At 37.1% G+C, this 21,333-nt stretch overlaps 1 protein-coding gene across 3 annotated transcripts; it reads right to left on the bottom strand.

Annotated features, from left to right (window-relative positions):
- Window positions 1-262: 262 nt before the first annotated feature.
- Window positions 263-21,209, bottom strand: LOC146002619 (uncharacterized). Of its 3 annotated transcripts, none has more exons than XM_083140592.1 (10): window positions 21,017-21,209; window positions 18,052-18,227; window positions 13,615-13,758; window positions 10,880-10,967; window positions 10,176-10,379; window positions 9,371-9,649; window positions 7,361-8,496; window positions 3,852-4,225; window positions 2,844-3,074; window positions 263-1,656 (listed from the first exon to the last, which is right to left on the bottom strand). In XM_083140592.1, the coding sequence occupies exons 3-10, from the start codon at window positions 13,730-13,732 to the stop codon at window positions 1,459-1,461; spliced, it is 2,628 nt and encodes an 875-aa protein (XP_082996718.1). In that variant the 5' UTR covers window positions 13,733-13,758; window positions 18,052-18,227; window positions 21,017-21,209; the 3' UTR covers window positions 263-1,458. The 3 variants fall into 3 exon arrangements, with proteins under 3 accessions (XP_082996718.1, XP_082996710.1, XP_082996713.1); XM_083140584.1 differs by having other exon boundaries at window positions 10,880-11,029; window positions 21,021-21,209; XM_083140587.1 differs by lacking the exon at window positions 10,880-10,967 and having other exon boundaries at window positions 21,021-21,209.
- Window positions 21,210-21,333: the final 124 nt, after the last annotated feature.

Raw genomic sequence — 21,333 nt, 5'->3', positions numbered from 1 at the left:
GGTCCCTAACAACTTTGTAAGCCCTATGAATGCCTTTTAAAACCACTAAGTTTTTATAAAATAATAATAACTTACCCCTAAAAATATATTAATCATTTTAGAAAAGGGAAAAAGGACCTTAGAAATATATCAAAATGTGGCAGTGTCTGAAGTATTTGCTTTTGGAGAATAATATTTTAAAAAAGGCGAATTGAAGAAGCAGGAGTCAGTTATTTCCACATAAAATTTAAAAAAATATATACAAATTTGTGATTTTTTTAAAAAAAATATATGCTGAAACAGTGAAATAAGCAGGCAAATTTAATATTGTAGATGAAGGTAATGATTTTGCAGCAACTATCTTGATCAGCAGTGCAACCTCAATTATATGTTTTTCAGGTAACTTGAAAATTTTTTTAAAAATATATCAAGGAACGAATATCAACATTTTGTTGTATTACAACAGGGAAAACAATTGTATAGGGCAGGAAAATATAAATACGAAAACATATAATCAGGGTTCTGCTGTATTCAGAGTTGCTATGTATGTACTCATAAATTTACTCTGAAAATATTATTTGTAAATAAAATAGCAATGATTAAAAATACTACATATCTATCTATCTAAATTGCATCTGAAAGTGCTTGAACAAATTAACATGAAATTCCAACACTTGATGGTATAGTGTTGCATGCTACATTTGAATTTTTAGAAACTTCTTTTGAATTAAATTACGTTCCATAGGCACACCCACACACATGCTAATTAATTAAAAAATGGTGTAAAATATACAAAACCTTGACAAATTTTATTACTTTTTACGGATTTATGCTAGTACAAACAGTTCCCCATGAAAGTGATTACATTTAAGCAATGTTCTTTCAGTAAACACTGCTGGAAGGAGTCCACATTTTAATAAAAATCTGTACAATGTGTGTACAATTTAGATATGATTTCTGTAGCATTTGCAGTATTATAAACAAATTGTTTTTTCTAATATTAACATGCAATACTTTTGAAAAGCACAATTAGTTCAACTTCTAGTGTAAGAATATTTAATGTTAACATAATTCTAAATGCCAAAATTAGTTTTAGTGTAATTACAGACTATTTCTCTATGCATGGCATCCAGTAGTGCATTTTAGATACTGTCTTAAATAAGTAGATCACAACAATATACATCAGTCACATTTGCTTTAGATCAGGTGGTTCTTAAACATTCAAAATTAAATTACCTATGACCACACAGTTCATCTTTTCCTCTATCCTAACTACAAATACAGACTCAAAATTATAAACACACAGATAAAAAAAAAATAACAAAAATAGTACATACGAAAGGTATAGAAAAGTGGAAACTGTCAAAATTTGTTTTGTAAAACTGACTAGCATAACGGTTAACGGCTATAAAATATTTAAAAAAAAACATTTGTCAACATCGGCTTAAGTGACAAACAACTGTGCAGAACTTTTCATTGTTACAACTTTAATTCTTGCATGCATCTCTTCATGTAGGCATCCTGTTGCGAATAGTCTAGCAATGCATCTCTAATTATCTCATGAAAGAGGCTGGGCCACTCCTTCTCCAAGAGTTGAAGCTTTTCAACTGCATCACAAGCAAGACCTAACATGCGCATCAAATGAACACGGCCTTTTTGCCTCCATGAAATATCATCCTGAATTATTAACGAAAAGAAAAGAAATTTATTGCAAAATATACATGTAACATTAAGAGCTTACAATATCTACATGCATATGATAATAAATAAAAGTGCAAATTCAAAAAGGACATCTTTCAGAAAAATCTCTCTCTCCAAGTATGGACCTTTGTCATATGCTCATTAGCTTCATTTATAGGCCCAGTCGTGGTAGAAAGTTCACATTTGTGTATGAATAACTATCGTGATTTATATACACTATCATGGCATTTTTTCTTTCATGTTATTTTGGCTCTCGAACATTACGATTAGGTGATTTCTGCAAGGATGTACCATATATGTATCTACTCATCCGTCCCATAAAAATACAGAGGTTCAGTTTGGCTAGTCTTTATTATTAACAATTTCAATGTAATGTTTAATATTTACTTGTACACAGCCACATAATAAAGTTAATTTTGTTCTCTCTTGTAAGAATGCATGTTTAATAAGCGAGGATGACTGCATGTTGAAACAGTTAAAAAACTATGAGTACAACCTATTGCCTAACCACCATGAAATAAACCGTACGTTATTTGCCCAAAGGCAACAGAACCAACTATCACTATCCTGTCAGTTGCTGTATTACTACATAAGCACCATACAATTATCCAGTCATGCAAGAAATTATATTAGACCAGGTATACACTGGGTAGCCAGTCAGTCACAATGACTACACAGGTTTAATGGCAGGTCTGATATTGAGTGGTCCATCTGGAATATCTGAAATGGTGTTTTTTGTCAAAGATGAAGAAAACTTTTGACAAGTATAACTATGTATAATTTAAATTGAAAAAATCATTTGGGATATAACCAGTGTGAAGAAAGGTAATAAGGAATTTAAAAAGAACTGGAAGAAAATCATAAAACATTTTGGTCGTGTTCATCTTTGCAGCAAAGAAAAAAAAATAAGATATACATAAAACAAAAAATAGTACAAGAATATTTAGTCCAATGTAATGCCTGGTTTTTAGTGATTATATCCGTAATGTCATTACTGACTTGGCTGGGCCACAGCAACCTGGTCACCCAGTGTGTGTATGCCCATAATGACATCACATCAAATCACTGTTTTTTTCCCTCTACAATATTTCCTGGTCATGACAGAAAATTTTCATAACTGAAAGATTCTTTAGATTGAGGATTTAGCAACCTATGGCACTTACCACACTAGAGTTTCCAGACCGCCACTGCAGTGCCTCCTTCGCCACGACACTTCGCAATGCAGGATCTGCATCCCACAACCACTCTTTGGCACTTTTGTTGGACGAACTTCTGTTTCCTAGCTGAAGTCTTCCTAACAATGGACTCAGGAGGCCTTCGGGCAAGGAGCACAGCACAACGTCACTAAGGCTTTGGAATTCTTCCGATGCACAGGCTATATCATCATCTGTAACCTGTTGAGAGGGTTTGCTAACATCAACTGAACACAACTAACAAAAGAAATCAAATTTTTAACTCCACATAAACACACACAGAAAACGAGATATATATACATATATGCACATATCAATGGCACATTTTTTCACTAAAATAATGATATTAGTTTCTCATTTTATAACCCCACCCATCAATACACATACATTAAATCTCGTTTGAATTTGATGGGACAGTGTCAACTATGCATAAATGAAATTTAGGATAATCCAGAATGCATTGTACTAATCAAGTACATCATTCAAAAGTTAGTGATTATGACACAATAAACTATAATATGGTACCGTAATGTAAATTATAGGTTGTACAGGAACAGTCCTATTGATTGGCAAAGTAATGATCAGTGGTACTTTTCAGTGATATTCTTCTCAAAATATTTTTGTCTTTTTCTGGCATTAATGTTGTTCAAATTCACGTTTTGATTGCATAATGATTTACTTCCAAATACACTACAAGTTATGCATTCAACGTGTTTTTAAAGTTTGCTGGTAAGTGCATAGTTTTACTAGCATTATTCATACATTTGTTGTATTTGGAAATACAGCAATATTGTATTAAGTATAAAATTGACTCTCTCTCTCTCTCTCTCACACACACACATACACCTTTACATACATACATAAAACTTGTGTCTATAAATATTAACAAAATGGCAGAATTATGGAAGTCATAAGCTAGAAATATCAGGTAAATTTATGTTTATCAGCTCCAATCCAAATATTCTGTAAGCATATTACCTCTTTTCCATTAATTCTCCTTAATCCCCAATGAGACAGCCGGTAAATTGCATACGATTCCCATTCCTTTTGAGCAATTGGGTTGCCATCTGCATCAATTTCCACCGATGTCACACCTTGGACTTCAGCCAGTGCATTCAATTGTCCGAGGCAATGTATATTGTTGCTACGGAAAATGAAATGCTCTAAGTTCGGAAATTTATGCTTAATTTTTCCAAAAGATGGAACAAGGGAGTTGAAAGTGATATAATTAAATTTCACAGTGGTCACTTCGGCTGCTTTTGAAGCATTCCACGTACGGTCAAGGAAGCGAACAGAACTCTGGCCGTACACGTTCAGGCACTCGTCTTCAATTTCCACCAAGTAATCCGAACCTGGAAAATATAATGATTAATTATTAATATTACGTTTTTGAAAATACACTATCTGGCTTTGAGCTGCCTTGACAAACGGAAAGCTTGTTTCAATTGCTTGTCAGCCAGTGCCAACATGCGGTAGCAATCTCAATAAAAACTCGCCATTGTTTCAAGTGTGCCTGAACACAAATGATGCAAGTCCAAGCTTCCAAGTGCCTACAATCAGACAATAATGTTTTGAAGATTTATTTCTAGAGCATGCAGACGGCCTGACAAACAAGTAACTAGTCATTCTTAAGGGAGGATTGGTTGCAGATGCCAGTTTCCCCCAAGTCTTTGTCAAGGATTTATCTATCTTGTTGTCCTAATTTAACTGCAAGGAAAGGTGATAACTGCATTCTCCAATTCTCTTGTTGCCCAAGATTACTTCCATGCAATCCTTCATTTCTACACAGACATCTCTTACGGAAATATATTTGCAAACTGCTTTCTGCGTATCCATACACTTGAAGTACTAAGTAGACTGTATTCTCCGCACATTAGGGCATACATGTGGCAGTTTTAACTGTAGATGTGAAGCTTACGATTGTGGAATACTTTTCAGAGGGAAGAGAATGTGCCTTAGATATGATCTGGCAAGAATTGAATCAGTCAATATAAAATATTCTTTTCTAATATACACCTTAGTTCAATTAGTTCTTGTTGACCCATTAACTGATATAGTGAGTGACCAACTCACAATCTTGCCACTGAAGCTTCTGGGTTTAGGTCCTGGCTTGTTCCCTGTTCAATGCAATGGACTCGTGTACGTGTCCTTGTGGCTTTGCGACTTTAGCGACATCTAACCATTCGCACAAGGAGTACGCTACAGTGCAGGCATGTTTGCCTTTTGTTCTAGGGTCTCCTTTCTTGCACAAAATACTACCAACTTCGTGTTCTGATGCCAGATGCAGAATGCCTACATTGTTAGGCTAGGACTGTTAGGTTTGGTTCTCTTAGCATAAATACCCTGCAAATGTAATATTTACACTAAGCCTAACCTAACAACTTAGGCATTTAGCATATCAATGAAAGCATATTGTGGTGATATCAGAATGCAAGATTGGTAGTGCAATATGTGATAAGAGAGACCATTTGTGTCTCTCGGTTTTTTTGTCAGTTTTCCCAACACAAAATGTGGGTAAGTTTGTGCTCTATCTCACATATAACTATTTTGTGCACCATCACATTCATGTTATCTGTAAGTTGTGTTATAATACTCCTCAATATATGTTTTTCCTGTTAAAAACAAGAGTGTTGCAAGTTTTACGATGCTGGATAGAGTAACACTTAACCTTTTGCCGCCCAAGGCCTTTTTCACATGTAAGCCTCTCTGGACCGAGCCGATTTTGAGCAAAATGCAGAGTTTCAATTAAATGAGTGTAGATCGGAGGCTAATTGCCCTAGAGAGATGAGTGATATACCGTTGTATGCAGAATGAACCAGAGATTCAGACTATATGACATGATCGCTGATATGTAAGGAACACAAAAATATTTGCATTATTATCATATGACCAATGTAACTTGAGTTGTACCCCCAAAAGGAATGGTCAGCACGCCACTGATTCAAGCTTCAAAATGCAGCGGTACCTTGAAATGACTATAGCTCAGAAACTAAATGCCCTCGAGACATAAAAGATATACCGTTGTACGCAGAATGAATCACAGATTCAGACGATATATAATTTATGCACATTCGGCATATATATGGAGGGGGAAATCCCCTGAAAATACTTTTTTAAAAAAAAGGGTTTTGCCCCCCCCCCCCCCCCGCCCCCCGAAAAAAGGATATGAAAAGTTCAAAATGCAAATAGAAATTATCGCTGGCATGTAAGAAATGGAAAAATATTTGCATCATTGTCGTATGACCAATGTAACTTGAGTTGTACCCCCAAAAGGAATGGCCACTGATTCAAGCTTCAAAATGCAACGGTACCTTGAAATGACTATAGCTCAGAAACTAAATGCCCTAGAGATATGAAAGATATACCGTTGTATGCAGAATGAATCACAGATTCAGACGATATATAATTTATGCACATTCTGCGTACATATGGAGGGGGAAAGGGGGGAAATCCCCTCAAAAATACTTTTCTTAAAAAAAATGGTGTTTCCCTCCGTCCCCCGAAAAGAAATGTCAAAATGCACAAAATGCAAAATTTATGCAAATTTGGTGTATATATGGAGGGGGAAAGTAGAAAACCCCCAAAAATTATTTTAAAAAATTGTCACTTCACCCAAAAAATGTCCTCGCAGTTGGGCACAAAATGACACCTACGCACAACATTCACGGATGAAAAGCTAGAACGTAGTGAAAAATGAGCGCCAATTCTTGCAGCTGCTTGAAATTCTATTTTCAGGACAATGCTGGGTAACCTCTGTTGAAACTTGTGGACACTTATGCTAAAAAAAAAACAAAGGTTTCCTTCAGCGTGCTTCGAAATTCCATTCTCACAATGCAGATTCAACAACCAGTCTTCTCCCTCCCCTTCCCCCCTGCTTGCGCCCTCACGGAAAACTTTCATTTTGACATCGGATACTGATAAACAAGCTTCCTTCGAATGCACTTAGCAGGAGGGAGTGAAAATCATTGCTTTAGAACAACAAAGCCAGTCTTCCTCTGTCGGCAAAAATCTTAAACACGAGGGCTGAAAAAAAACCTGTCATGATGGAACCTTCAAGAGGGGAAAGCATGGTTGATGGACCTTTGTCTTTGCTATTATCCTTTCATCACATTCACTTAGATCATTGTGATTTGTTTACAGATGAGTATAAAATAAGAAAAATGCTAATAATGATTCTATTATGGGGATAGGTTGCAAAAGTATTCATGTTTCTTTAACTTGTGCAAAGTTTTATGTGGCTTATCTACTGCAAGTTTTAAAAATCAAAATTATCAGCTGTTTGCTTTTACTTTAAGGGATGCTGAACATTCTATGTGACTTATTGCTGCAAATGGGTACACAGATAAAAACAGTAACTGAATACATTAATATTGGTGGAGTCTTGTGCATAAAATTATATCTTCCTGTCTCAAGGAGATTCTCTGGTATCAACAACTGACATGATTTGATGGATGATCATGACTGTCATATGATAAAATTATACCTACCTTGTTCTTTGGTCCGCCCAACAGGTTGAGCTGTCTTGGTCCTTGGCTTTGCAGTTGAAACAGACCCCCGAGGTTTCTGTGAAGTTTGTTTTATGCCTTGTGCGGAAGTGTTGGCTTTTGCAGTGGACCCACCTTCATCAACTGGTTCCATATTGGTCGACACAACTGCATCACCAGCGGCATTCACCTCTTCATGATCTGACTGTTCGTCATCATTATCACTTTCAAGTGAACTGAAAGAACTGTCTATATTTGGTTCCACGCTTGAAGTGCTATTGCTACGAGTCCTACTAGTTCGTGCACGTGCAGCAGTTGCCGGACGTGAAGACGGGGCTTTGGAATCAGATCGCTTTACCACCGCACTCTGCACCATTTGGGCAAGTTTCTTTTCGCCATTTATATCTTCTGAGTACGGTCCCTTTCTCTGAACATCTCTATCAGACACATCACTGGATAATCCATCAGAAGACAAAGAAATGTACTTTAAGATAGGGGGTAACCTTACAGCTTGTACTGTATTGCTATTTGATGGGTTATTTGATGCATTTGGGGGGAAAGTTCTTCTCGTTGCATATCCTGGTCTTCTTGCGGGTCGCACCCAGCATTTTGGTTTTGCACTATTTACGGTCGATGATAAGCTCACGGTGCTTGGACGACGAAAGGCTCTAGTTTGAGCAGGCTCACATATCTCGCTCTCAGGAAGATCGGTCACAGAGTTAGAACTGCTCGGAGAATCTATATCGGACTGTGTCAGTTTCCTACCTTGTCTCGAATCATCACCAATGCCCACGATATCTCCTAATGAGTTGCTCAACTTTTTGTTCGTTAACAATGTCTTAGCCTGACAACGCAACAGTTCCCAGTGAGTCCTTGCATTTGTTATCACCTGCTCTCTCTTGTCCTCTTCCTGCATTTCATCTCCCTTTTCTGAAGATTTCAAGCCTTCTTTCTTCCTTCGCCACGTCAAGGCAACCTTTCGCACTTCTTCATTTATCTGCATTTGGTTCAAAAACTTCAAACTTGGCAGAAAAGACACTAGAAATGAAACACACTCTCCACTGGTACATACAATGTTGCCATCAACCGTTATTTCCTTCAAATGGCCTGCCTCCACTAAGCTATACATGTCTTCAATCCTAGAAAATGAAAATTCAGGTGACATCTCAAAGTCATTCCAGAAATTACCTGGTTGATAACCAAATACACTTGGGCCTCCTTTGTAATCAAGGAATCTCACGTTTCAATGTGCCTAGTGGAGGCACAGTACACAGTGGTTCTGATTCCACTTTAAACTAGGTTTCAGTTCTGATTAGCCTATCTGAGCATAAAGTGGACTTAAATAAACATTTGTTCAACAATAGAGTTTCATGTTAAAGGCACTGCTTTTAATCTTGATATGATAACTTAAGTCAATACAATACCACTTTCCATCAATACTATTATTCCTTGTGTAGTTTACATTTGTTACAAGAATTTAAACATGTTTTTGATGTAATGTTTCAGAACACATGCTCCATTCATCAGACATTTATTAGTTTGATCAATGTTACAGGTATAACAGTGGAATAAATTTAACAAAAAGAAAAAGAAGCAATTGTAGAATAAATCTTGGCAAAAAATATTGATGGAACAACAACTTAAATGTGAAGCAAGAAATATTTTTTTCATTTATCTAACTAAAGATCTTTTCAAATTTTAATTATGAATTCCAAATGTCCTCAAGTAATCCAAAATCATCCCTTTTTTTCTACAAGGTTTCTTGATCTCTTCTGTCGGATTAAATTTCAAAGGTGGTGGGTTACTCCACTTGTGAAAAAGAGAACACCTTGGAAAAGAAAAGAAAAGGAAGAAAAAAGCCTCATAATAATTCACCTACGACAAAAACTGGCTGCAAAGAGCTTTCAGCACAAATAAGGGCAACAGTGAATATACCATTTATACATTCATTAGAGCACCATTACCCTGCAATTATTCATTACTATATATATATTCAAATTAATTTATACATACCCTTTTATATCATTGTTACTGAGGTAGAGTTTTTCAAGATTTACAGCATCAGCAATTCCCATAACCCTGCTTATTTTGTTGCGACGAAGATTCAGCTCAAGTAAAGATTTCAGACCAAGGAGATCCAATGGCCTCAATTCACGAATTTCATTCCCAGCAAGATTGAGCACTTTCAATTCTGATAGCGATGACAGTCCACCTATTTGACAGATCTGGTTCCCATGGAGATCTAGAACTTCTAGCTTCTTCAGTGAATCAAGGCCGTCTATATGACGAATTCTGTAAAATTGGAAATTAAAGAAAAATAATGAGAAAATGAGTACTACAGATACTAAACTTGTTAGAATTGACATTCAAACACTAGACAAGAATTACATGACTCTTTTAACACTGTTTGCATAACCAAATGATTAGAGCTCTTGCATCTACTGCAAACAGTCCCATGGTGGGAGTTCCAAACTTTTGGCCCTGACCCAGCCTCGTGAGGTCATTTGGGGAGATATACAAAAAAGAAATGTAGGTTCCGATGTACAAAGTCACATAATAATGGCAATGGGATTTGATGTGCTGGTAACATCATCCAGTACAAAGTTATTTTGCTGTCAAAGGGCTGAAATGTCGACTCCACAATAAATGTCATGAATTGAGATAGTGTCTTGCTAACAAAGTATAACTGAAAAATGTGTAACAAATTACCAAGATTTTTTTAGCATGATACAAATTTTGAAAAAAAAAAAATGCATGCCACTATACTATACCAATTATAAACTATATTTGAATGAAGAAGTAAGGATATGGAACTTACCTATTCTTACCAAGGAGAAGAACCCGCAAGCTTGACAGTGAATTTAGGCCCTCAATGTGAGTAAGCTGGTTGTCATATACATCAAGGAAAACAAGATAGGAGAGTCCTCCGAGGCCATCCAACCGGGTGATAAGATTGTGTTGGAGTGAAAGCAGCTTGACCTTTGTGTCACCGAGTATTTGTGGGCAACATGTGAGACCTTTCCTAAAATATACATGAAAATATCAAAATTTTGTATCAATACAGTGTGAAATTGCCAATGTTACTATGTAATACTTCAGCATTTGGTGATGCATTATACAAGGCTAAGTAATGATAGTGTGTGTGTGTTTCTTGGGTTACTCCAAGTACATAAGCTCCTTACTACAACTACAGCTACATGATATAAAAATGACTGGCAAAATCGATTTTGCCACCTGTCTGATAGCTTCATCAGGCATGTACTTGCTACCAGACAAGGGGCAAAATGGATCGCAAACAAAAACTGTGCAGAAAATGAAACGTGAACTTATTAGAGTGCGTAACCACCAAAAGGATACTGTATATTTAGATACACTGGCAAGATCATTCAAATGTATGAGCATAAATGTCTTCTACACCCAACTTTTAAAATTAAGAAAGAAATCAATCTCAAAGTTTCATTAAGAGATAGAGCCTCTTGTAAAAACACTATATATTCTACAAAACTTATTTGCAGCGCATACCGATCATGGTAGATTTTATCTGGGTAATCAGTTGTTTCCTCTGGTGGCCTCTGGTTAGCATGAATATTTCCATCAGATGATGATTGAGCTAAAGAAGTACCATGAAGTAGAAGATCAGAAGAGATTGCTATGCATTCAGCACTTGTAGATCTTAGATGTAATGGAAAATACAAGCATGCAAATAAAATAAAATAAACTAGAACAACGTGCAGAAACAGAAACAAAAATAAAATATTTATAAGGAGTTAATAAGCAAAATTAAAATTAAAGTTTCATATCTAGTTCATGTATGTATCTGTATTTGTATTGTGTGCTTACAAAGCTGTCTGTACACTATCAAATTGCCATTGAAACAGTGCTTTTATTACCTAACAAAAATGGCAATTGATTTTGAACAATGTTATTATTGGAAATCTTGAAAGGTCTGAAATTGCATTCATAGTGTATTTTCTGGGTATTGTAGTCTAAATGTAACTTGTAACACCAGAGAAACCATAACATAACGAATTAAGATAATTTCATAAAATCTCAATTCCACAGATGTACAGCTAGTTGTTTTTCATTGTTTATCTAAACTAAAATTTAAGATCAACGCAGAATATTATAGTTTACGGTTGATTGTTGAATATATGTTATCACATTACTCACTCACTGCTGCAGAAATATACTTTATTCTTTGTTGTACAATAGTGAATAATTAAAGAAAGAAAGAATGTTGGACCACTCCTTTCCTTTATTGTCAGACACAACCAAGTGTTTACACTTTCCACGTCGTTTTCTCCTCAGCACAGAATAGAAAGCATTCGGTACCGTGATGCCTATTTTTGATAATCAATTTCAAAAGCACGTGCTCTGATTGGTCGACAGTTAGTCACAAAAGGCTTTACAGTACAACCCCAATCTTGCGTTCTTGATTTTACATTTTCCCGCATTTTAAAGTTTTTTCAGCTTGGTCCTCTGAAAAATGTAAAGTCGAGGTTCCACTGTATTTAGAACTGTTCCTGATTATAATTTTTTGCACGATAACTGCGAATACGAGATGAAACATGATGTATTTTCTGAGATCATTTCCTTTAAGCATGAAATTCGATGTTTCATTTCATTGTGTACAGATAGATTAATGGAATAAATGGCTATCCCACCTCAATACTTAAGGGTTAGCACATTTCTGGAATGCTTCTCTCTTCAACATAAAAAAAACAAGTACCTCAGCATACGCAAGTGCTGTGCCTTTAGGAGAAAGATACATGTTATAAGCTAAGGATTCTAGTTTCAATCTTATGACAACTTACTTTTCTGCTTCTCTGATGAAGATACGATTGCAACTAGCTTCAGTGCATACAGTTTCACTTTTTCTTTTGGAAGTTTCACAATACAAACAATTTCTTTCGCTGACAATTTTTAAGATACTGAAAAGGAGTTTGATTGATTAAGTTTAGTTTTTAAGTTCACAAGTATGCAGAGATAAGCCAATTGGGACTGGACATACAGTTTAAAGTGGAATCCGAACCACTATGTGCCTCCACCAGATATTGAATCTGGGACCCCTTGATTACAAGGCGACGACATTATCGCTATGCCACGGGGGAAAGTCCTGCAAAGGAGTATGAGATTAATATAATTTTGAATTAATATTCTTGATAGAAAAAAAATATAAAGGAATGTTGTCATATTTCATTTCTTTAACATACGAGGGACGTTCATAAAGTAATATTTTTTGCTTTTATTTGTATGCTTGTTTAAAAACTTGCACTGTTGGGAAGTCTTTGGTCCTTAAGATATCTGATCTATACACATTCAGTGCATAGTACTTCTGCAGAACACCGCTAGAGGGCCAGAAAACGAAGATGGCGCAGCCCGTGGAGCCAGCTGAAGTTCAAGGTGTGATTCGTTTTTTTGTTTTTGAAAGCAAAAATTGCAAATTTTCCACTGTGAATGAGTGCTGGATGCACCATTATGACCCACAGATGAACACAAAGTGGAAGCACTCCATGTCACCAACTCCCAAAAAAGTCGTCGTGACATTGCAAGGGAAGGTGATGCTGAGTGTCTTTTGGAACTGCCGTGGTGTGGTCCTGCGAGACTACGCCCAGAAGAGCAAATCAGCACTGGGCGGTACTACAGGTACCTCGTAATCAAGAAGGAACATCACGGAATGCAGCTCTTCCATGATAACGTCCCCGCCCATTCTGCTCAGTAGACTGACTCATGCAGCCACTTTGGATTTTGATATTCTCCCTCACCCTCTATATTCCCCAGACCTCGCACCCAGCTACTTCTTCCTGTTTTCAGAACTGACGAAGCCCCTGTGTGGGAAGCATTTTGCTGACGATGATGACGTCATTTCTGCGGCGTATATGACTTCCTGGACAGCCAGACACAGGACTTCTACAACAACGGCATCCGGAAGATGGTACATCGATGGGAGAAGTGTGTTACTCTGGGTGGAGTTTATGTGGAGAAAGACTGATTCATTCACAAAACTTCATGTGCGTTACTGTATTCTTTCTTGGCAATAATTATTACTTTATGAATTACCTCTATGTTGTGATGATACAAATTAATGATGATTAGGTAAGAACAAATTCAAAGGAATGGTTAACAAAAGAGGTTAACAATATGGTTAACCAAAGAAGCAGCATTCATAAATGTCTTTAGGACATGACATTGCATCAGAATTGTGTCATTCTTTTTTCTGGAATATCTCCCTCTCCCCTGCCAAAAAAGAAACTCACCTATCAAGATTGATTCTATCAGGATTCTGCTCCCGTTCCTGTTGAGATCGTCTGAAGTGCATTCTTCCCCCTGCTGCTGTTTGCATGAACACAGCATCACATGGTCCCATGCTCCCATCTTTGGACGAGAAACTTCCACAAATACTACAAAAAAATATATGAAAAGAATCACATTATTCCTCATATAAAAACAACCATACCTGCAGTAATCTAATACAACTGTATTTCTGTTGTGAATTGCTTCTCTGCCACTTTTGGTTAATCACGATGATGAAGATGGTCAGATGATTTTGAAGGAGCACTCATAACAAAACATCCACGTGCATGTTGGGGTTCAAACGTGAACCATTCAGTAGCAAGATTGTGAGTCACTATAATATATACACACACAGGGTGTCATTTTAATGGCACCCACAGACCACGGAAATGTACAGAGGACATCAAAACAAACAACTTTTCTCAGTAACACTGTTCTCGTTGGTGCGTAGTTTCGGTGCTACAGTCCTTCAAAAAAGCCCATTTTGGGTTGGAAGATGGGGGTTGTGTGGTGTGTGTTGATAAATCACTGACATTATACACAAAGGAGGGGGCTGCAACTGTAAAGGGGCTGTTGCTCCCCCCCGCTAACCTGGCCCTCACAATGTGTATTTTGTCATATTTTTCCTGCCTTTAGCTTTTTTTAGGAATATTATGCCAGAAGAGGGGTTATGACCCCCACCAATCCCCCTCTTGTGATTTTGGGAATGTTCATGTCTTTGCACTGCATTATGGAAATTACTGAAGTCATTCTGGCCTGTAAACTTCCATGTTCCAACAAAATGATTTATAAATAACACTGCTACTACATAACCACACAATATGTACCTTCGTTGCCTTGCAATGAACGGGCCTCAGATTCGATAACCGGTTGAGTGGTTCGGATATCATTTTTAACTGTAGGTTGAGTCCCAATTATGCTTTCTGTGTATAAAGTGGACTTAAAATAATTCAAACATAATATTGTTTCTTGCTGAGACACTTTTAACTACTTAATGAAAACTTTCCCATTTTTCGTACATGTTTTGGTTATGCCTAGTTTAGGACATGGTCTCTCGTGATTCACCACCTCCAACTTTTCGGTACAAGATCTTGAACTGAATTGTTTTCAAAGAAGATCCCTAACAGAGTCCTTACCTTCACCACTCCAAATCGATGGCTCATATCGTTTGTTACCTGTGGTGGTTATTTTCAATGTAGACCATACTTTAACACAAGACAGCAAAAACACCACACGAAAGAACAGAATAACACAGGACAATGACCACAGTAAAGGAAACATGTATCCACAGCTCCCATGCTTCCAAATGCACCCTCTTCCTCACCCTGTTTGCAGTGTTACATACCCTCTATATTCCAGAGTTACTGACCACATGATGGATATGTCCAAGTATTGGCTGGTGATTTTATTTCTTATAAATACCCTACGACCATACTCACTGACGTAACTTCATAAGCTGATTTGATCATTACTGTTAAGTTTCACATGTGAATAATCGTACAGAGCGGATACATAGAAAATTCTGGACATTAGCAACACTAGTGGCCAACGTTGACGAGGTCATTCAAACACCCTTGCCAAAGACGAAGCGGGCCGGAGGTCGCTTGCCGTCGACCTTTTTTTTCATGAAGGAAGAAGGACAGGGACCATGCAAGAACTGCATAAGTCACTCAAAAAGTGGGGAGAAAGGCAAGCAGTTCTCTTCCTTCTAACGCGGATCAGCTGTGCCGCGTTGCCGAGCCTCGTGAAGGGTGCAGCTGCTTTATGTTTGCAACCAATATGACTGGAAATATTGGGAATTGAAAAGTCTGCATATGTAAATATCTTAAAGTAGATAAATTCCATTCCAAGGTGTATAAAGGCATAGAAAAACATGAACTTAAGATATCAAAATTGATTTTTTTAAAAAAAAACAACGCAAGCGGTGCTTGCTCTGCCCTCCTTCTGGTAAAAGGGATGACTAGAAGTGTAATACGCCTTAATAATTTCTTAAATTTTTGTATTTCTTTCTTCAATGTGGCATTTGACACAGCTGTTTGGAAATAAAAACAAGAAGAGATTATGTCAAGCTATGACAAAGTAATTTTTTGTAGTGTTGTATATCGTGTGTCCTAAACATAATTTTGGAGAATGTTATTTCATTCTTCACGGCAGCATGAGAAATCATGTCTCACCCTATGGAATTACTTCTGAAATTCTTTATTTTCAAATAAAATGCTGCAACTATAAAATAGGCTTACATCGTGAACAGTTTTTGATTTGTTTCTGATTGTGTGTGTGTGCATAGATATACAATTTATCGTTCTGCATAACTACAAATAATAGTCATGCACAGTAAACTGCATCAGGCTTACCTGTCAATTGTTATGAGATGCATGAGGGTTATTCCACGTGAAATCACCCAATAGAAAGACAAAAAGTTGCTTCATTTTTCTTTACTGATAGATACTTGGTCCAATATGACAAATATGTAATATTGACTTGCCCAACAAATATTTTGAAAGTAACAAATTTTTGAAAATTTGAAGATTTTCAGAAATTGGAGTGGACGAACACCATGTGACACAAAATGTGTCATATCTCGAAAACTAAATGGAGTATTGTGATGATTTAGGTGTTGGGGGGAAGGACAGTTCTAACAGAAATTGACTGTACTACCACTCTTACCTACTCAGAAAGTACAAAAATCTTTACAGAAAGTCTTTTGTTCTGATAAAAAAGACACTCAACTTCAGGTAATTGTTTGATAGGGAGTCGCAGGTTTTACCACAATAAAAATTGTTACACAGCATAATGAATACATGTCAAACATAATATTAAAAAGTCAGAAAAGTAATATTTTTATAGTAAAAATATCACAGCTTTCAATATAGGGTGTATGAACCAATTTTCCAATGGCATAGAGCTATATTTTTGACAAGTGGCCCTAAAAGACTCACAAATTACCACTAATATGAGTACACATAATATTGTTAGGAATGTTGAATGTGGTTGCGGTGGCTCAGTCGGTAACGTGTCTGATTACCATGCTAAAGGTCCCGGGTTCGATCCCCGGCCAGTTCAAATCCGGGAACTTTTCTAACGGAAGCGGCCTCGGTGCCCACCCAGCATCGAATGACATGGGTACCTGGGGGTAAAGGTGGTCAGGGGCATTACCCCCACACCCCCTACATGCCTTCATGGCATGGTGCTAAGCACAGGGGAGCACTTTACCTTTTTTATGTTGAATAAGTGTGAAAAGCATTATTATGATGTTCGTCTACTTTTAGTTCCCAGAAAGTGTACTAGACCAGAGTTTTTGTCCAGAATGCATATGGGTCAGTCCACACTGAATGTTCCAAAACTGGTTGCTTGACCATTTTAGCTGGGTTTTATTCTAAGGATTTAATTTTAGAGGTAATAAGTATATCTACCACTTTTAAAAAGTTTTCAATATTTTTGTTGTTCTAACACCTATGCAGGGGTAGTTCAAAGCAGGCACTTTTTTTTCTAAAACTTGACTTTGTTAAAAAATGGCGGCCATTTTTTGTTTCATGACTGGGTATTTTTGGTCTTTGCAGACAGTTGCGATAATTATGATAACTCAGCTAAGAAAAATGATAGAAAGCTGTGGTAAACAACATTGTTTTCAGTACATTTCAAGCTTTATTTTATGGTCTGTGCCATTTTTCAAAATCTCTAATGACAATGGCTGAAATTCAAGGCCAAATTGATGTTCAATTTCGAACACCAATCAAAGTTTAGGATTTTTTAAAGTAGGGAAGTAATATAAAATCAGAGCTATATATTTTTAGAAAAACATATATACATCCAAAGTTTTTGGCAGAAAACATTTCAGCTTTGCTAATGGTTTCTTCTTTTAGTTAAAGCTCTTTAAAAATGCTAGATTTTCATTTTTTAAAAAATATTTCAGCCCCTATATCTCTGATGGGGGAACTAATTTCTTAACAGATCTGGATTCAAAGTTCCAGTTCAAGATCCAAACCCATTTTCCACGATTATACAAACTTCTCTTTTGTTCCCACTTCTAAGCTGATTTCTCTGACTTTTCCAGGTCAGTGAATATCCTTATTAGGGATAGACAAATATGAAATCTACTGATCTGATATTGCCTTTGAAAAATAGCTGTGAATCACATGTTTATATCCATAAAAAATAACAAAAAGGCCTAATATACTAAATTACAAGCTTCAACTGGTAACATCATCAGCAATTGTAGTCATAAACATCAATAGACCTACATTGGCCGATAAAATAACAATGAATCTGTCCCTCACTTAGTTTCTGTCGATTCCTCCAGTTGGTACGATATTTTTTTGTGTTAAGTATATGGTTAGCTTACTATGTGAATGGCTTCAAACTACTAAATATTTATGTGTGACTCATGTAAAATTACAAACCTGAGAGTACTATAAGATCTTGATCCTAAACGTGGCCTGGAGTTAACTCTTGGGAGAACAGGTAAGGCTGGAGCAGGCACAGTGATCAGGAGGTTTTTTATTGGCTGAGCAGGAGTTCTCTTTGGAGATGACCTTCCAACATGCTTCCCTTGCACAGCTAGAGGAAACTTCTGATCCTGTAAAACACCAAGTATTAAACTATACACACACACATAAGCTCTTGCATTGTATTACCATGCAAATTGTCCATCACCATGCTCATGCACTTTATTTAGCCCAATAAGAGCTTCAAGAATTAAAGAAAACTCAAAACAAGCTGTTGACAACTTCTGCACCAGCATACATAAAAATACATTGCTTAAAAACACATAGGATGTAAGAGAAAAATTAATGAAATTAGTCATGGATAATTTACACGGTAATACTCATGGATACCACTGTACATATATTAAGTAATTTCTAATTTTAAATTTATATGTTTTGCACCAATGATGCCTGAACTAAAAATTACAACAATATACACCCATCACTTACCATTTACATACTTTGTTCATTAATCTTCAAACTGAACAGAGTTCTGAATTTGTAATATGTTCCATAGATTGTTCCCTGTTGCAATATATTTTCAAGAGTAAGCTAAGAGTGCCATTTTATTTTTGGAAGGTTTATAGTCTAAAAATCTTAATAATTGAAAGCTCTGCAATTGTGTGTGTCTATGTTCCAAAGACTTCCGTCCAGTAATTCTTGCACACAACTTCAAAGATGGAAAAGAAATAAAATCGACGTGGAATGTACATATACTTGCCAAGATGAAAAACAATGCAAAAAGTGCTTTGCTGGGTAACAGTGCGATCTCCGCTGAACGGAGTTTTTCATTTTTACAGAAGAATCTGTAAATGAGTTTCTGTAAAAAGGTAAAGTGCTCCCCTGTGCTTAGCACCACGCCATGAAGGCGTATAGGGGGTGTGGGGGTAACGCCCCACACTTTCTTGATCCGGTCGTGAGTGGGGGTGATGTGATCAGCATCACGCCCCTGACCGCCTTTACCCCCCAGGGTTTCCCCCAGGTACCCATGTTATTCGACGCTGGGTGGGCGCCGGGGCCGCTTCCAACGTTAGAAAAGTTCCCGGATTTGAACCGGCCGGGGATCGAACCCGGGACCTTGAGCATGGTAGTCAGACGCATTACCGACTGAGCCACCGTTCTGTAGCGTTCTGAAAGTTCGTGGAGGTATTTTCTTCCATCGTGGAATCTATTCGACCGGGAATTCATGTATTTTTAAAGAAAAATATCTCTCTAGCGCACAATGACCGTTGCTTCCTCTACGCGAGCTGGATGTTCCGTACGTTTCATGACGTAACCCCCATCAGTGTTTCCAACCATGTGATTGTTTTGCAAGAAGTAAAGATGATTTTTTTAAAGCTGTATTGCATTGTTTTACGAACAAAATTTTAACTATGCTTGCCTAACCTAACCTTGCCGGAAATGGTTTGTGGGGCTTTCCGTGAATGGTTTGTGGGGCTATTCAGATATTTTTCGGTTACGAAGGCTGGAAACACTGCATACCCACATGTTCAACGATGCGACTCAAGCTGTACCCGCCATATTGTGTGTTACGGAAGGGAAAAAACTAATTACCATCATTACTGTTAATGCGAAAAATTGAAATTATTTTCGTGAAAAAAGCAAAATGCCACGTTAAAGAATCTTTCGCAATGTAGAATAGGTAAGTATGAATGTTAAAAATGACAAAATAAACGAATGAGAGGCGTTCGGTGGAGATCGCACTGGTACCCTTTGCTGATTGTACATGACAAAAGTGTTCTAATCAGTTTCACGAGGCATGCAAATCATCATACCATAACATATCCTCATGGGCATATCGCCCGAATGGATTTCTTCAAATTTACAGGAGAAACTACTTACTGAAATAAGTTTCTGTAGCATTGTCGAAGTTCTACGAGGTATTTTCATTTGCGGAAACTGAAAACTTCACCATAGAATGCTGCAGAACAAGAAATAATAACTTCTTATGTAAGGAACTTGCATTTTCTGACATTATGCCGTTGTTTCCATTATGTACCTGCAGATGGCGCAAGCGTCGAAAGTCACGTGGTCTTGCCAGTGTCTCCAAATGTGCCTTTTTCTTACGAGATTTTTTTTTAACTATGCTTACCTAACCCAACCCAGCCTAACCTAACCTTGCCGCAAATGGTCCATGGGGCTATCGTGAATGTTTTTTGGGGCTATCCGTGAATGTTTTTTGGGGCTATCATGAATGGTTTTGGGGCTATCCATCAATGGTTTGTGGGGCTATCATGAATGGTTTTGGGGCTATCCATCAATGGTTTGTGGGGCTATCGTGAATGGTTTTTCGGGGCTATCCGTCAATGGTTTGTGATGACATAATGAACACGAAAGTAGGCATTTTTCGGTGAAGAAGGTTGAAAGACTGCATACCCACTCCAAATCGACAAAACACAAGCACGACGCGTGATGATCCATGACGAGTGCACGCCATATTATCTGTTACCCAAGCGGAACAAGGAATACAAATAATGACTCGTAATATGAAAAGTTGACACTATTTTATGGAAAAAAAAAGGGCATAACTTCCCCGCAATGCAGAATAGGTAAGTATCAATGCTAAAATTAACGAAATAAACGAGTGAGAGGTGTTCGGGCGATATCGCATATTTACCCCAAATTTTGTTCCAACATCTACGAAGTTGTTCAAAACCGCTCGGTAAGTAAACACCTTGCCTTCACAAATATTTGATTACTTCCAATATAAGAGTGCCACATGACTATGTGCTTTGACAACCAGAAATGCAGAATAACTGGGACTAGATAGACGGAAAACATGGAATAACACTTCAGATTATATTGTAATATAATGTTGATACATTGTAAAATAAGTTTGTAAATTGTAATAGTTTCTCAAACATCACAAGTCGTTTCTTACTTACGAGTTTTCCAGAGAACCCCCTTTCTCTGTTTCTGATTGGCATTAAAAAGTTATATTTACATCATTATATTTTTGTTTCGCATGGAGTCTTATCACTAACACGTCTACTCATTACATATTTAGCTAGCACGGAAACATTTTGTTGTCTGCTGAAGTATAATTCGACACTTATTGGACATTGTACATTGGCCGGAAGTGTAAACAGTGGTACTTTCAAAACATGAATTGACTTCCTATCATATGAACGGAATTTTTTTTGTCGGAAAGGGAATCCCACGGCCGTGTCCGAAAGGTGGAAGACCGTACTTGAAGCG

The sequence above is a fragment of the Lepisma saccharinum genome, chromosome 1 (genome assembly GCF_977018435.1).
Source record: "Lepisma saccharinum chromosome 1, izLepSacc3.1, whole genome shotgun sequence".
NCBI classification, from domain to species: Eukaryota; Metazoa; Arthropoda; class Insecta; order Zygentoma; family Lepismatidae; genus Lepisma; species Lepisma saccharinum.
The sequence above is the reverse complement of the archived record's forward strand: the minus strand, read 5'-3'. Positions and strand labels throughout refer to the sequence as shown.